Here is a 16657-nt window from a genome sequence, read left to right on the forward strand (position 1 = left end):
GAGCCTCCCCAGTCATACTGCCCTTTCTCGCTAGCCGGCGGGACACTCCTGAAGGTGAAAAAACAAATGCTGGGAGACAGGGCAAGAGGAGGTGGGTGGTCGAGGAAAAATAATCAGAGCTGGTACCAGTGCAAGCCCAGAGAGTTCCCATAGCCTTTATTCACCATCATCCTCAACCCCCACCTCTGAAGCCCTCAGGAGATCTGCCATTTAGGGGGTGGGGAGCACGGGTGGGGTGGGGAAGGGGAGGAGGAAGAGGGAGAAAAGTTTAGGAGCTCTAACTTTCCCAGCTGAGGGCAGAGGCCATTCCCCTGTGAGTATAAAACACTGGTGTGATTGTGTGTGCATACATGCATTAGCCCACCCAGGGCTGCTCGCACCACCCCTCCCTTTTCCCCATCTCGGGGCCAGGAGAGCAACCGTATTCAGACCATACAGGGTTCAGCGCCCCCCAGAAAGGGAGAACTCCCCCTTCCTTCGTGATCCTGAACCCCCAGCCCTGGGGGTGGGGAGGAGAGCAGGTGCAGCGTGCACACTCCTGCTTCAGGAAGGGAGTGAACCCGAGAAGGTTGGGTTTTGGGGGGTGGTGGTGGGGGAGGGGGTTTCCTGTATACCCACCCATCCCCATGAGGATTGGGATGAGGGGATGAGAAAGAAAAAGGAGGGAACAGGGATCCGGGTCGGGGAAGCTCAGAGGAGGGGGCAGCCTCGCCGCCGTTTGTTCTTGCGGACCTGCAGGCCGGCCCGGGTGGCCATCTCAAACACCTCCCGCACCCCCTCCTTGGTTTTGGCCGAGCACTCCAGATAGCCAAAGGCACCAATGCGATTGGCCATGTCCCGGCCTTCATCTGGTCTCACCGGCTCCTGGGGGAGGGACGGGGGGAGAGAAGAGAGAGAAAAGACATGACAGTCAGGGGCTAGTTGGGTGTTGGGGGGGGGTGGTCAGCTTAAACAGGGACCATGGCCCTCCCCCAGCACCCTGCTCGCTCCAGTGTCTTCCCCACCTGCTTCATCTTTGCCAGCTCCCGTCGCGTGTGTTCATCCAACCGCAGGTCCTTCTTGTTCCCAACGAGTATGATGGGCACATTTGGGCAGAAATGCTTCACCTCTGGTGTCCACTTCTCAGGAATGTTCTCTGAATAGGTGCCCCACGCCAGATGTTAGCCCCCAGCGAGGCAGGGGAGGGGGCGGGGAGGAACTGTATAGGCCACCCGACCCACCCGACCAGGAGCAGCTCCCCTCACCCTTCCATCCCTGCCCAAGACTCAAGTCAGGAGCCTGGCTGCCCTCCCTCTTGCCACAGCTCCCAGCATCCTCTTCCCCTCACCCAGGCTGTCGGGGCTGTCGATGGAGAAGCACATGAGGATAACATCCGTGTCAGGATAGGAGAGTGGCCTCAAACGGTCATAGTCTTCCTGCCCAGCTGTGTCCCACAGCGCCAGTTCCACCTGTCAGATACAGGAGCTCCAGCAACCTCCCCGTCCCTTGACAGGACAAATTGAAGGCTCTGGGGCCCTGGGCAATGGGAGCCCTAGGTCAGCATTCACGTCATCTGCCCTTCTTGGAGCAGGTAATCACCTCTACTTCCCATCCCATTCGATCTGTGTCCTTTGGACATTTGGTATTTGCCTCACTCCCAAGCCACAACACTTGTGTACATATCTTTAAATTACTTATATTAACGACTGTCTCACCCCCTAGACTGTAAGCTCATTATAGGAAGGGAGTATGTCCACTAATTCAGTTGTATTGTAATAATAATAATAGCATTTATTAAGCGCTTACTATGTGCAAAGCACTGTTCTAAGTACTGGGGAGGTTACATGGTGATCAGGTTGTCCCACGGGGAGCTCAAAGTCTTAACCCCCATTTTACAGATGAGGTAACTGAGGCGCAGAGAAGTGAAGTGACTTGCCCAAAGTCACACAGCCGACAAGTGGTGGAGCCGGGATTTGAACCCATGACCTCTGACTCCAAAGCCCGGGCTCTTTTCACTGAGCCACGCTGCTTCTCGTGTACTCTCCCAAGCACTTGGTACAGTGCTCTGCACATAGCGCTCAAATGCCATTGATTGATTGACCCCACTTCTGCCCCTTTCACAGTAAGCAAAGGGAGAAATGTTGTTTACTCAATCACATGCTTCCTTTAAAAGGTAGAGGATCAAGGGTAAATCCCTAGTTTGCCAGAACGGTTGGAGCTTCTCTGGAAGGGGTCAGGCTGAGGGCAGCAATGTATAGGACCAGGGATGTCCTGATGTTAAAGCCCCCTCAATCTTGGGGCTCAGTCTTTGCACTGTCCTACACAGCTCTCCCCAACCCAAAGGTGGAACCCCAGCAGCAAAGGGTCCTGTCCACCAAGCGGGTCCCAAGGTTGAGGGAGGTTGAGTCCCCGGATCACCTGCTTGCCGTCCACTTCAATATCAGCAATGTAGTTCTCGAAGACGGTAGGCACGTAAACTTCGGGAAACTGGTCCTTACTGAAGACAATCAGCAGACAAGTTTTCCCACAGGCTCCATCACCCACAATTACCAGCTTCTTCCTGATCGCAGCCATGGCTGAGGGAACAGAAGGGAAGGAGAAGTCGACGGTCATCTGGACCCAGCCTAAAGCAGGTCGAGCTAGCCATGTCCTCCCCCTCCCCACACCAAGGGAGCAAGATGGTGAGCCCAGAGAGAGTGAGAAACGGGAAGGGTTTGCCACGGATCTGATCTGAGAATAGGACCCCAGAGATCCTGATTTTAGCCAGGACAGGGGCAGAGGGAGTGGGCGAAGCTCATGCTGTTCACCCAGCCAGTCTCAAGTCAAGGCAGGGGGCAGGTCCAGGGTGAACTTGTATGAGCCTTGCTGCCCACCCCTCTTCCCCAGAGTGTTGCACAAAGGAAATCTAGTCCTGGGTGGTTGCTGTATCTCCAATAACCGAGAAGCCTGCCTGGTCTCCCCTCTCCCTCCTCACCATGCTCTAGGGCTGGCAGCTTAGCTCACTCAACCCTTTGGAGTCAGACAATGGAGACCCTGTGCAGGAGGTAGGCCAGTAAGCTCCCAACAACCTTCACACTCAGCTTGTTCCCTATATCACCCAAATAAATCCCATCCTCAACCTAGGACGGACAATATTGGATCCCAGTATCTCTCCCCTCTTCCTTCACCCCTCTTAATTCCTTCCCTGGACAGAAAGCGTAGGGGACTTGTGTGTGGGGGGGGCAAGGGAGATAATAATAATAATAATAATGATGATGGCATTTATTAAATGCTTACTATGTGCAAAGCACTGTTCTAAGCGCTGGGGAGGTTACAAGGTGATCAGGTTGTCCCACAGAGGGCTCACAGTCTTAATCCCCATTTTACAGATGAGGCACAGAGAAGTTAAGTGACTTGCCCAAAGTCACACAGCTGGGGGGAGGACTCCAGACTCCAAATCAGGGAAATTGAGATCCAGCCACCCAGGGGCACCACAAGTTGCCTTCCAGTCACACGCCACAACTCCCACAAGTCACTTCTCCCTCCCAGAGGGAGGGCAGCAGGATGCTTCTCTAGGACTGGGACAAAGCCCTCGCCCCAATCCTGTGACTCAAGATTCCTGGGACCGCCTCCTTCCCTAGTCATACCAGGCCCAAACAATTTGTCACAACTTGTTCCCAGAGCCCAGCCTGGGGCTAAAAATCCCCCTAGGCATCTTCCCCATTTCCCTGCTCGCTCCTTGTATATTCATTCATTTAGGCAGGGCCTAAACCCACTCAGTAACGCCCTCCGGGTCTCAGCTCTAGCAATTGTCTACAAACCCAGGAATTCTGCGGCAACGGTGCGATCCTTCCCTTGAGGACTAGTGGAAACAGATTGTAACTCCATCTGAGCTCGGATAAATGGGAGAGGCTGGAGTGGAGCCGGGTGTCCACAAACTGGGGGAGTGGGATGGGCAGGCAGGAAGGGAGGGACAAACTAGCTCAGCCCCAGGGTGGAGGCGGTGACGATGGGCCTAAGCCTGGCCCCACCACCACAGAGTGGCCACAGCCCAAGGAGGGCTCCCCCTCCTCCCCCGACCTCCCTCTCCAGTAGGGAGGGGAGAAATCATGCGACAGTTCTCTCAGGAGGCAGGAAGACTCGCCCCCGGGCTAAAAACAAATCCTACCCTCTTCCCCCTCCATCTGAACACTCACTAGCAACTCAGAGGAAGAGAGACGACATGACACTTGGTTCTCCTGCTGCCACCTCACAACCTAATCAACCCTCAAGTCAGGAGGAAGAGGCAGGGGCGGGGAGCAGGGAGGGCCTGAGGATGAGCCATTTCCTGCTGAGAAGTTCTCTCCCAAAGAGAGATGGGAGGGCTATTACCTTTTCCCACCATAGTTCCACGATTTCCTTACAATCCCTCATCCCCCCCAGCCCCAGTGACAGGCGAAGTGAACCCTCAATTATTAACAATAGTAATGATAATAATGGTATTTGTTAAGTGCTGACTATATGCCGAGCACTGTTCTAAGCACCGGGGTAGATGCAAGTTAATCAGGTTGTCCCATGGGGGGATCATAGTTTTAATCTCCATTTTACAGATGAGGTAACTGAGGCACAGAGAAGTTAAGAGCCTTGCCCAAGGTCACACAGCAGACAATTGGCGGAGCTGGGATTAGAACCAATGTCTTCTGACTCCCAAGCCCGGGCTCTTTCCACTATGCCAAGCTGCTTCCTTTTTTTCCCTCAGTTGTTTCTCTCTGGCTGGTGTGTGGAGAATGCTTAGGGCTGCTCACTTCAATAATGCCCAGGTTCAAACTCCTCCACCACCCCCTCACATGGTGAGTTTTGTGTCCACCTATGATGTTGGCAAAGTATGTGTGTTTGAAAGGAAGGGAGGGAGGGGAAGTGGAAGAACGGAACGGCAGTTAGACTCCTACCCCTCCACTCATCTTCTCATTCCGTTTAGGAAGTGAGTTTACATTATTTTCCTTAATATTCCAGGATGGCTCCCTCTGATAGGCAGGGCTATTCGGAGTCTCCAGTGTGTTTACCCATCTTGAGTGAGTTGCTTCCAGAGACCAGCTGGCTCTGCCTTCCCCCTTCCCTTCCCAACCTCTCCCCCAGGCAAGTCTGGCTGAATTCTCCCAGGGTATGGACCACCAGGGGTGGTTGGTAGTGAAAGCCATTTCCACCCTCTTTGCCGAGCCTGCTTTGGATCTGAGGGATTTCTACAGAGCAGGGAGCCCTCCCCCACCCTACTCGGCACAATCCTACACAGTTTCATTGTTTACCAACTTGTCTTTAGAGAGAGATTTAAAGGGGCATTTCCACCATCGCAGAGTTGGAGCAAGGAAAACTACATTGCAGTTTAGGGAGGAAGAGGAAGAGCAGCGCTCTAATTCCTGGTTATACTTAAGGGGTGAGGGGAGGGGGGCTGGCAATTCTTAGGCCTCAGCCTAGAATCTGAGAGCTCCCAGCTCATCTGAGCCCCGTGCCTGACCAAAACAGCAGCAGCTGGGTAAGGAGGGGAAATCAGCTCATCAGAGTTACATCCCTGCCTTCAGCGGCTAGTGGACAACAGTCCCAGCCAGCACTCTTTTGGCCCCAGGCCAGTACGGATAATAAGGACAAAAGCTCCCTGTGTGTGGGAGGCCGGGACTGCCCCACTGACCCCCCCCACCCCCCCCCGCCCACCTCCCTTGGGCCCCAGCCAGACCTCCCCACCCTCCACCCAGTAGACTGGAGACCAGGGCCCCTTTAGGGTGGGGGGCAGTCAGCAAAAGTGGGTGACTTCAGAGAGAAGAGTCTTGGCTCAGTCTGAACCCTCCCTATCCAACTGCCTCTGCTGTTACAGGAACGCTTCCTGACAGTCTTCCTCCTGGGTCAATCTGGGGTGCGCCTTGTCCCCAGTTCTAAGAAGGCTCTTGGGGAGGAGAGTCAGGTCAGTAGGTAAGTGGAAAAAAAGCCTACCCATTTCACCACCCGCACCTGTGATCAAGGCCCCATTAAGCATTACACTTTTTGTGCACATCCCCCAAATACTGATCCAAGACTGTCCCTGGGTCCAACTCACTATAAGTAATGTTGACAACCCACAAATCTGAGAAGCATCGTGGCTCGGTGGAAAGAGCCCGGCCTTTGGAGTCGGAGGTCGTGGGTTCAAATCTCAGCCCCTCCACTTGTCAGCTGTGTGACTTTAGGCCAGTCGCTCCACTTCTCCGAGCCTCAGTTCCCTCATGTGTAAAAGGGGGATTAAGACCGTGAGCCCCACGTGGGACAACCTGATCACCTTGTAACCTCCCCCACGCTTAGAACAGTGTTTTGCATATGGTAAGCGCTTAATAAATGTTATTATTATTATTATTACCCGGACGATTGACCCCTCTACTACAACTCCACACCTCCCACCCCAAACCTCCACTGCCCAGAGTGGCCTGCAGGTCCTGACTCGGGGGGCAAGTGTGGGGGGGGCGTTGGGAGGGAGGTGGTCTCCTCCCCCACCCCACCCAACAGGGCCAAACTCTGGAGCATGAGAGGGGTCCTGGGCAGGGGGGTCTCCTTCCCCTACTTCCTAGCCAGTCCATGAGGCCCAACCACTAGGCCCCTGAGCATTCTCTTTCACTGCGACCCCCCAGTAGAGTAAACTGGGTGGGAGATGGGCCTGGGGCCGGCTTTCCTTCCCAGCCCCCGCCCTCTCCACCGAACTCTCGGAAAGCAGGCGGCCCTCGTTGACGTCCCGCCCCACCCGGTGCCTCAGTTTCCCCCGCAGCACGGGGCTGGCCGGGGGTCGCGGCCAAGTTGTGGAGCTGCCGGGAACATGGCCGCACCTCGGGCCCCGGCCCAGGGTCCGGTGGGTGGGGATGGGGGTAGGGGAGGAGGACGGACGGACGCCCCCTCTGAATTTCGGGGGGCAGGGAGGGCTAGGAGCGTCCACTCTCCGGACAAGTTTACCCAAGTGCGGGGTCGGTGGGTGGTCAGCGGTCCGGTCCGGTCCCTCCGCCGATGCCCGAGGCCGAAAGTGAGCCGGAGGGGCCGCCCCGCTCCGCCCTTCTTCAACGCCACCGGGGGAGGGGAGGGGAGGGGGCGGGCCCGGGAGGGGGGAAGGGGCGGGCCTGGGGACCCCGGCCTCCAGAAAGTTGGTAGAGCGAGGGGGACACCCCCCCCCCAGCCCGCCTCCTCCAGGACGCCCTCCAGGAAGGCCCCACAACGGACCTGTATATATGCATATAAATAAATATATTTATTACTCTATTTATTTTACTTGTACATATCTATTCTATTTATTTTATCTTGTTAGTATGTTTGGTTTTGTGCTCTGTCTCCCCCCTTTTAGACTGTGAGCCCACTGTTGGGTAGGGACTGTCTCTAGATGTTGCCAATTTGTACTTCCCAAGCGCTTAGTGTATAAATAAATATATTTATTACTCTATTTATTTATTTATTTTACTTGTACGTATCTATTCTATTTATCTTGTTAGTATGTTTGGTTTTGTGCTCTGTCTCCCCCCTTTTAGACTGTGAGCCCACTGTTGGGTAGGGACTGTCTCTAGATGTTGCCATCTTATACTTCCCAAGCGCTTAGTATATAAATAAATATATTTATTACTCTATTTATTTTACTTGTACATATCTATTCTATTTATTTTATCTTGTTAGTATGTTTGGTTTTGTGCTCTGTCTCCCCCCTTTTAGACTGTGAGCCCACTGTTGGGTAGGGACTGTCTCTAGATGTTGCCATCTTATACTTCCCAAGCACTTAGTATATAAATAAATATATTTATTACTCTATTTTACTTGTACATATCTATTCTATTTATTTTATCTTGTTAGTATGTTTGGTTTTGTGCTCTGTCTCCCCCCTTTTAGACTGTAAGCCCACTGTTGGGTAGGGACTGTCTCTAGATGTTGCCAATTTGTACTTCCCAAGCGCTTAGTGTGTAAATAAATATATTTATTACTCTATTTATTTATTTATTTTACTTGTACATATCTATTCTATTTATTTTATCTTGTTAGTATGTTTGGTTTTGTGCTCTGTCTCCCCCCTTTTAGACTGTGAGCCCACTGTTGGGTAGGGACTGTCTCTAGATGTTGCCAATTTGTACTTCCCAAGCGCTTAGTATATAAATAAATATATTTATTACTCTATTTATTTATTTATTTTACTTGTACGTATCTATTCTATTTTTATTTTGTTAGTATGTTTGGTTTTGTTCTCTGTCTCCCCCCTTTTAGACTGTGAGCCCACTGTTGGGTAGGGACTGTCTCTATATGTTGCCAATTTGTACTTCCCAAGCGCTTAGTATATAAATAAATATATTTATTACTCTATTTATTTTACTTGTACGTATCTATTCTATTTATTTTATTTTGTTAGTATGTTTGGTTTTGTGCTCTGTCACCCCCCTTTTAGACTGTGAGCCCACTGTTGGGTAGGGACTGTCTCTATATGTTGCCAATTTGTACTTCCCAAGCGCTTAGTACAGTGCTCTGCACATAGTAAGCGCTCAATAAATATGATTGATGATGATGATGATGATGTCTGTACATATTCATTACTCTATTTATTTTACTTGTACATATCTATTCTATTTATTTTATTCGGTTAGTATGTTTGGTTTTGTTGTCTGTCTCCCCCTTTTAGACTGTGAGCCCACTGCTGGGTAGGGACTGTCTCTATATGTTGCCATCTTGTACTTCCCAAGCGCTCAGTACAGTGCTCTGCACACCGTAAGCGCTCAATAAATACGATTGATTGATTGATTGACGGACCCGAAAGCTACTCCCGACCCCCAGACTGAGGAAGAAAGAGGCTCCGAGCTCTGACCACGCGGTTTATTTACTCGGGGATGGCAGGGAGAGGAGCCCCACTGCCCCTCCCTCCCCATTGGAGGGGGAACCCGGGACCGACGAGGGGCAGCCTGGTTTGGGGCGCAGGATGGGGCTAGGGGGATTCCGACTTCAGGTGTAGCTTCCAGGCCCACCCAGTGGGATGATGAAGACAGAAATATCATCCCCAGAGCCCAGCTTGTTGTTGGGGAGACGCCAGCCCTGCTCTCGGGGGGCACCACGGGCCCCCAGCACCAGCGCCTGGGCCAACGCTGTGTACCTGCCGGGAGAGGTCATAGGTTGGCACCAGGACATGAACGTGGGGCACGGTCGTACTTTCCGAGCGCTTAGGAATGTATCTATCATATTGTACCCTCCCAAGCGCTTAGTACAGTGTCCTGCACACAGTAAGCGCTCTATGAATATGATGGACTGATTGGCTGACGTGATTGCGATGGTCAAAGCCCTACTGAGAGCTCACCTCCTCCAGGAGGCCTTCCCAGACTGAGCCCCCTCCTTCCCCTCCCCACAGCACCCCTATATATGTATATATGTCTGTGATGAGGGAACTGAGGCACAGAGAAGTTAAGCGACTTGCCCAAAGTCACACAGCTGACAACTGGTGGAGCTGGGATTTGAACCCATGACCTCTGACTCCAAAGCCTGGGCTTGTACCTACCTGAGCGCTTAGAACAGTGCTTGGCACTTAGTAAGCGCTTAACAAATACCATAATTACTGTTATGATCGAACAGGTATCTTTGGAGAAATCCACCTCTGGAAAACCTAGTTTCTTCCATTCAGGCAGTTGCGGTTGTGAGGGCCATTTCAACTGTTGCCAACTTGTACTTCCCAAGCGCTTAGTACAGCGCTCTGCACACAGTAAGCGCTCAATAAATATGACAATGAATGAATGAATGAATGGAATTTGTGGGGGCGGGGAGGATGGGTTAGAGAAAACCCCTGCGAACGAGGTGGACACTGTGGATTGCTCCCGCAAACCAAAAGTCCCTGAAGATGCACGTTTGTGACTGCTGGTGACCAAGAGACTGCACACAGCAGGTGGGGGATGGGGACGGGGACAGGGTTGACATCATGTACGCATTAAGTCAGCCAACTACAAATAGTTGAAACCACAAACAAAAAGATCAGTGAATGCCAAGGGACTACTGTATACACGGGGTCATGCATGCATGCAGGCATGCGTGCATGCACTCCGCTATCATGGTCCCTCTCCATCCCCACACCTGCCCTACCCCCAAGTTCAGGCCTCACCTGCTGGGGTCATTGGGTTCAAAGCTGGTTAGCACTCTGTCCACAGTGGTAGCCACATCGCGATCACTGGAGACATCCCACAACCCATCTGTGCCCAGAACCAACACATCATCTGGGCAATGCTCATACTGAGTCAAGTCGTACACACGCACCTAAAGACACAAGGGAGGGGAGAAATGAGGACCACAACAGGAAAGGGGCCTTTGTGGAAGGGCCATTACGTAGCGGGGAAGCAGAACAGGTACGAAAGGAAAAAAGGATAGTGGGGGTGAGGCTGGGAGGCAGGAAGTCTCTCCACCAGGAGGCCGTTTTGACCCTACCATCCTGCTCCCACTTCTGCTCTGAGCTCTGCAGAGGCTCACATGGATGGGGGTGGGGGATCAGCTGCTGGGAAAAAGGGGAAGACCAAGGGGTGGATGTTAGCCTCCTGGAAGAGAGGGTGTGGAACAGGGAATAATAGGTGGGATCCAAGGGAGGGATGAGAGAGTTAGTGTGTGGGGCCTTCATGGGGGTGGTTGGGAGGGAGGTGGTGTTGGGGGGTCTTACCTCAGGGAAGCAGGACAGGAAGGGCTTGATGGGGAGGGTGGAACTGCAGACCCTGAGGTTGTGGTCTCCCAGGCCCCGGGTCACACCGATGGTGGCCATCATTCGGGCCTGTGGGGACAGGAAGGGGTAAGGTGACATTTTGCCCCTCTGACCTGGGTCCCTCCAAGTCCTCTACTTTCCACCCACCTGAGCCAGAAGCACCCCTCCTTGAAGAAGCTGCAGCAAATTCTCCCCACAACCCTGATCACCCACCTTCCATCCCCCCAGCCTCTCCCCGGAGGACTTTTACCTTCTTGCCCTCCCCATGGACCAAAGGGAATCTGAGGTCCTCCAGCTCGATCCTTTTGTATGCCCTGAGAGGTGGGGGCGAGGGGAGAGGAGGGGAGGGAGGAGAAGGCTCCACACCGGACCCCCACCCTGCTCCACCCAAGCCCCAGGGGAGCAGCACCCAGGACCACCCCCAGCCTCTTTCTTCGGTTCAGCAGCAGAAAAGTTGAAGGTACCGTGGGTGGGGTAGAATGACTTCAGGGTGGGTGGGGATAATTAGCTTTGGCTGGTGGATGGAGGGAGGGAGGGGGTTACCAGCCGGTCATGCTCTGATCCCGATACAGCATTCGATGCCCTAGCTCCTTGGACAGCACTCTCCGTGGGAACTCCAAGTGAGTGAACTCTTTGCCTAGCAGTTCTGGCTTCAGGAAGCCCTGGGGAGAGGAGTTTGGAGGTCAAGAACTGTCAGTGGATCAGGGAGGTGAGAAGCACCAAGGCCTAGTGGATAGACCACAGGCCTGGGAGTCAGAAGGATCTGGGTTCTAAACCTGGCTCTGCCACTTCTCTGCTGCGTGAGCTTGGGCAAGTCACTTCACTTTTCTGTGACTCAGTTACTTCATCTGGAAAATGGGGATTAATACGATGAATCCCATGTAGGATATGGACTGTGTCCAACCTGGATGCTTAGTACCTTGCCTGGCACAGAGTAAGTGCTTGACAAATACCATTAAAGAAAACAAGTCTGAGAGGGCATTGCCATCATGCCATCCCTCGCATTCATTCATTGATTCATTCAATCGTATTTATTGAGCCCTTACTGTGTGCAGAGCACTGTACTAAGCGCTTGGAAAGTACGATTTGGCAACAGAGACAATCCCTATCCAACACAGGCTCTGTCCCAGGCTTGTAAATAGCAATTACGTAGCATGGGCCAGGCAGCCTGGTCACTCCAACACTGGAAGTAAAATAGATCCAAACAATCAGCCTTCTTCCCTGGCAGACCAAATCATCTCAGACCCCAAGTATCATTTTATATCACCTTTAAGGGGCTCCTCCTCCCCGATTTGTTAATTGCGGAAGCGAGGCTTAGGAGGCAGAGGGATCCAAGCAGTAACCTAGTTCCTGGAAAATGGTCCTGGGGTTCTTAGGCTGGATAGATTGCCCGGGGTTGAGGGGGATCACACCCACATTCTTCACTTACCAGGAGCTGAAGCCGCTGCCTCTCTGTCTCTGGGGTGAATTCCCGTGACATTGGAATGATGTCCCCGTTCCTAATAATGATGGCCCTGGGGGAGAGAGAATGGGGAGAGTGCTGTGTGCCCAGGAGAAAGATTTCAGGGTCAGATCAACCTAGATCTCAGGCCCCGGCCCCCGCCCCAGTGTTCTCTGAGGAGTGGAAGTTCCTGATCAGGCCTTCTCCCCACTCCACCCCCACAGGAGTTCTAGCAGAAGCTGCAAGTCCACCCCTCGTCCCTGCAGGCTGAACTCCTGAAAGGTTCCGAGGCCCAGTTTTCTCTTTCCCCAACTCCCTGCCTCGCTCCTGGCCTCTGCTATCAACGCTTCTTCCCTCATCCTTCCCTCTGGTACCTGCTGTCCCCAGCATTGGCCACATACAGCTTCCCCAGCAGGTAGACCACGACCAGGGCACAACAGCCCCCCAACATACGCTGGCTTCGCCACTCCCGCTCCATCTGCTCATCCTGACAGAGAAGGAAGGGGAAAGTGACCCCCACTTGTACTCCCACCCTTGCCTAGGAGTGAGGGTCCCCCCAAGCCAGCAGGCCAGATGAATTCTCCAGCCTCAAGCCCCCCGGGTGGAACTTGCAAGAACTGGCGGTGCCCTGCAGCCTGCACAATATCTCAAGCTTCTCCTGGGGGAGTTGACCCTCGCCCTTACCCTCAATCAATCAGTCAGTCAATCATATTTATTGAGTGCTTAGTGTGCAGAGCATTGAACCAAGCTCTTGGGTGAATACAGTAACAACAGCATTGGTAGACACATTCCCTGGCCACAATGAGCTTACAGTCTAGAGGGAGAGACAAGGGCAGCCACATAAGGTAGGTTCTCCCCCCCCACCCCTCCTGCGCCCATTATTCTGAAGTCAAACTTGATGCATTCCCCAAGGACCCTCACCTCACCCCACTCCCTCCTTTCTCCTTGGACTTCCTCCTCCACCTCACCCCGTACTCTCTTCCTCAGGCTGCTGCCCTCACCATGAGCTGGAAGGCGCTCTCGATAGCCCCGACCACCAGGCTCTCGTGGGTCACTTCTTTCTGCAAGTGGCAGCGTGGCTGGAACCCTAGGGAGGACTGGGCCACAGGGTGTGGGGGGAGATCCATGGGTGCAAGGGCTTTAGAAGGGCCCGGCAGGCAGAGAGGAGGTGGGGCGGGGTCCTGCAGGATTTCCACCAGGTCCCGCAGCTGCTCCCGCACATAGCGATGAAGGAAGCGGGAGGCCATCTTGGCTGCCCCTCCGCCTGCATGGCCATCAAACAGGCCCCAGTAGTGGAAGCAGAGACCTCGCCGGCCCTGGGAGATGGTGAGGGGGAAGGAAGATGGAGGAGTGAGCGGGAGCTAGGGTGGGAGGCCAAAGGAGAGTGCCAGGAGATTAAACAAGCCAGGCCAAAGGCAGGAATCAGAAAGCCAAAGCCAGGTGTTAAGAACCCAAACCCACAAACTAGCCAAAGTTATGTCTTAGAGGACAGGCCAAAGGTCACAAATCAGAGCTAAACCAGGCAGCGGGCAGGTTGCGGTTGGGGTTACAGTCAGCTCAGGCTACGGCCCAGTCTTCAAAATCCTCAAAATGAAGGCGAGAGCAGGAAGCTCCCCAGATCCAAGGAGCACAGGCGGGGAGGAGAGAGAGGGAGCTCACTTGGTGCCTTTGGGGCTCCCCCGGTCCCCCCGTGCTGCTCTGCCGTCCCTCCACGCACACCACCTCACAGCAGGCCTGGTCCTCATTGTGTTGGCTCTTGCCTGCATTGATGACCCTGCCAGGCCAGAGCCACAATGTCAGGTCAGACCCATGGCCAGTCTCCCAGAATAACCACTCCCCTCCCCCGCCCCTCCCCCTCCACACCCTGCTCCACTGGGCAGGAGAAAATGTCACAGGTTCCTGGGATCTGGGCCAAAGAGACTCAGAAACAGAGGCGGTGATGGGGTGGTGGTGGGGGGGAGGTTGGAGGAGAGGAGACGCAGAGCTCGGGGATGCTTGGGTTCCGGGTCCTGCTACCTCCTGCCTGCACCTTGCCTCAGTTTCCCCATTGGCTTTAAGAAGACGCCCTGGGGGGGTCTTCGTGGAGGTCTGGGGAGCGTTCCGTGTTGTCTCTGTATCGCGACTCAATCAATCAATCAATCGTATTTATTGAGCGCTTACTGTGTGCAGAGCACTGTACTAAGCGCTTGGGAAGTACAAGTCGGCAACACATAGAGACAGTCCCTACCCAACAGCGGGCTCACAGCCTAGAAGGGGGAGACATAGAACAAAACCAAACAAAACCAAACAAAACCAAACCTCTCCCCCTCGTCCCCCTCTCCATCCCCCCCATCTTACCTCCTTCCCTTCCCCACAGCACCTGTATATATGTATATATGGTTGTACATATTTATTACTCTATTTATTTATTTATTTTACTTGTACATATCTATCCTATTTATTTTATTTTGTTGGTATGTTTGGTTTTGTTCTCTGTCTCCCCCTTTTAGACTGTGAGCCCACTGTTGGGTAGGGACTGTCTCTATGTGTTGCCAATTTGTACTTCCCAAGCGCTTAGTACAGTGCTCTGCACATAGTAAGTGCTCAATAAATACGATTGATGATGATGATATTAACAAAATAAAATAAATAGAATAGATATGAACAAGTAAAATAAATAAACAAATAAATAAATAGAGTAATAAATATGTAGGAGGTCTCCCTCGCCGCCCCACTCAAGACTTGTGGAAGGACCTTAAACCCGCCCTGGAATTACCCGCGACCGGAGTGTGAAAGCGGAACTCAGAGGGGTAGGAAGGAGGCTGGGGGAGGGAGGGAGACAAGGTACTTGGGGAGACCTCTCTCCCAACTGTCGGTGTCCTGAAGGCTGAGCGTCCTGTAGCTCTTGGACTTCCCAAGCGCTTAGTCCAGCGCTCTGCACACAGTAAGCGCTCAATAAATACGATTGATTGATTGATTGATTGACTCCAAAGCCCGGGCTCTTTCCACCGAGTCACGCACATATTTGTAGATGTATTACTCTATTTTGCTTTTACATAGTTACTACTCTATTTTGTTAATGATGTGCAGAAAGCCATAATCCTATTTATGGATCCACGAAGGGCGTGGATGGGGAGACGGCAGCCTCCGCCCCTTCCCGCCCCGTATTCCTCTTTCCCAGCAGATCCATTAAAAATGCATCCGAGGCTGGGCACCTCTGGCCCTCTCCCTTCCCCTCCAGACCACAGCGTCCTGACCCTTCCTTCCCCGGCCGGTCCTGGGCCCCGAGCTATTTCTGGGCCGGGCGAGGAGAGGGAAGAGGAGGAGGAGAGGAGAGGGAAGAGGAGGAGGAGGGGGACGGGTTAGCCTTCATTCAGTCGTCTTTATTGAGCGCTTAGGTGTGCGGAGCACCGGACTAAGCGCTTGGGAAGTACAAGTCGGCAGCATCTAGAGACGGTCCCTACCCAACAACGGGCTCACAGTCTAGAAGGGGGAGACGGACAAGAAGACGAAACATGTAGACAGGTGTCAAAACCGTCAGAATAAATAGGATTATAGCTTTCTGCACATCATTAACAAAATAAATAGAGTAGTAACTATGTACAAGCAAAATAGAGTAATACATCTACAAATATGTGCGTGACTCGGTGGAGAGAGCCCGGGCTTTTTTGTCAACCAATCAATCAATCAATCAATGGTATTTATTGAGCGCTTACTGTGTGCAGAGCGCTGCACTAAGCGCTTGGGAAGTCCAAGTTGGCAACCTAGAGAGACAGCCCCTACCCAACAGTGGGCTCACGGTCTCAAAGGTCAGAGGTCATGGGTTCAAATGCCAGCTGTGCGGCTTTGGGCAAGTCACTTCACCTCTCTTTGCCTCAGTTCCCCCATCCGTAAAATGGGGATGAAAACTGTGAGCCCCCACCGTGGGACAACCCGATCCCCTTGCAACCTCCCCAGCGCTTAGAGCAGTGCTTCGCACATGGTAAGCGCTTGACAAATACCGTTATGATTGAATGTAGGATGGGGGGGCGGGGGTGTCGAGGGAAGGGCCGCCCGTGGGGAGGGGGAGTCGGGGTGGGGGGGTCTCGGGGGGCTCACTCGGCGTATCCGGTGCTCCAGGGCAGGCGGGGGCCGCCGTCCGGGGGGCTGTGCACCGGCCGGCCCTCGTGGTCCGCGGCGCGCTGCAGCTCCTCCGGACTTAGCCGCAGGAAAGCCGGGCGGGTGCAGGCCTCCGACCCCCCGGGCCCCCCGGGCCCCCCGGGGGGGGGCGGCAACAGGGGCCCGAGCAGTCGGGGAGGGGGGCTCGGGACCCCCCGGGTTGGGGCCGCCCCCCGGGTTGACCAGGTGCGCCACGGCCGAGCGCACCCGGCTCAGCATGATGCCCCCCTCTCCGCCCTGCCCCAGGCCCCGCCCCTCCAGGGCCCACCCCCAGCCCTCCCCCAGGGCACCCAAGGGAGACGTCCACCCTCAAGCCGGGGGGGTGGAGGGGTGAGGGGTGACCCCCCCCATCCCCAGCAGTCTCTCCCTCTCCCTCCAGTCCTGCCTTGAGGGGTGAAGGGTGACCCCCCCCCCTCCCCAGCAGTCTCTCCCTCCAGTCCTGC

The 16657-nt window shown here is 53.8% G+C and overlaps 2 protein-coding genes across 2 annotated transcripts; both read right to left on the reverse strand.

The window, feature by feature from the left end:
* Positions 1 to 6992, reverse strand: RHOC (ras homolog family member C). Its single transcript, XM_038749012.1, has 5 exons — positions 6901 to 6992; positions 2398 to 2555; positions 1328 to 1448; positions 1005 to 1135; positions 1 to 864 (listed from the first exon to the last, which is right to left on the reverse strand). The coding sequence occupies exons 2-5, from the start codon at positions 2551 to 2553 to the stop codon at positions 691 to 693; spliced, it is 582 nt and encodes a 193-aa protein (XP_038604940.1). The 5' UTR covers positions 2554 to 2555; positions 6901 to 6992; the 3' UTR covers positions 1 to 690.
* Positions 6993 to 8770: 1778 nt separating this feature from the next.
* PPM1J (protein phosphatase, Mg2+/Mn2+ dependent 1J) lies at positions 8771 to 16433 on the reverse strand. The gene is given in 11 exon segments (XM_038749307.1): positions 8771 to 9058; positions 10052 to 10203; positions 10598 to 10705; positions 10887 to 10950; positions 11180 to 11298; positions 12066 to 12150; positions 12452 to 12564; positions 13079 to 13393; positions 13737 to 13851; positions 16155 to 16319; positions 16321 to 16433. Coding segments are annotated over 11 exon segments (1497 nt in total). The 3' UTR covers positions 8771 to 8910.
* Between the last annotated feature and the right edge of the window lie 224 nt (positions 16434 to 16657).

The sequence above is a fragment of the Tachyglossus aculeatus genome, chromosome 7, assembly GCF_015852505.1.
Source record: "Tachyglossus aculeatus isolate mTacAcu1 chromosome 7, mTacAcu1.pri, whole genome shotgun sequence".
Classification (NCBI taxonomy): Eukaryota; Metazoa; Chordata; class Mammalia; order Monotremata; family Tachyglossidae; genus Tachyglossus; species Tachyglossus aculeatus.

What these genes read in the sequence shown, in the direction of transcription:
- RHOC (XM_038749012.1), bottom strand. Translation starts at nt 2,553, where the DNA reads ATGGCTGCGATCAGGAAGAAGCTGGTAATTGTGGGTGATGGAGCCTGT. An exon ending in TTGAAGTGGACGGCAAGCAG is followed by an intron (nt 1,449 to 2,397) that starts GTGATCCGGGGA and finishes TGTATCTGACAG; the next exon opens with GTGGAACTGGCGCTGTGGGA. An exon ending in CGACAGCCCCGACAGCCTGG is followed by an intron (nt 1,136 to 1,327) that starts GTGAGGGGAAGA and finishes GCACCTATTCAG; the next exon opens with AGAACATTCCTGAGAAGTGG.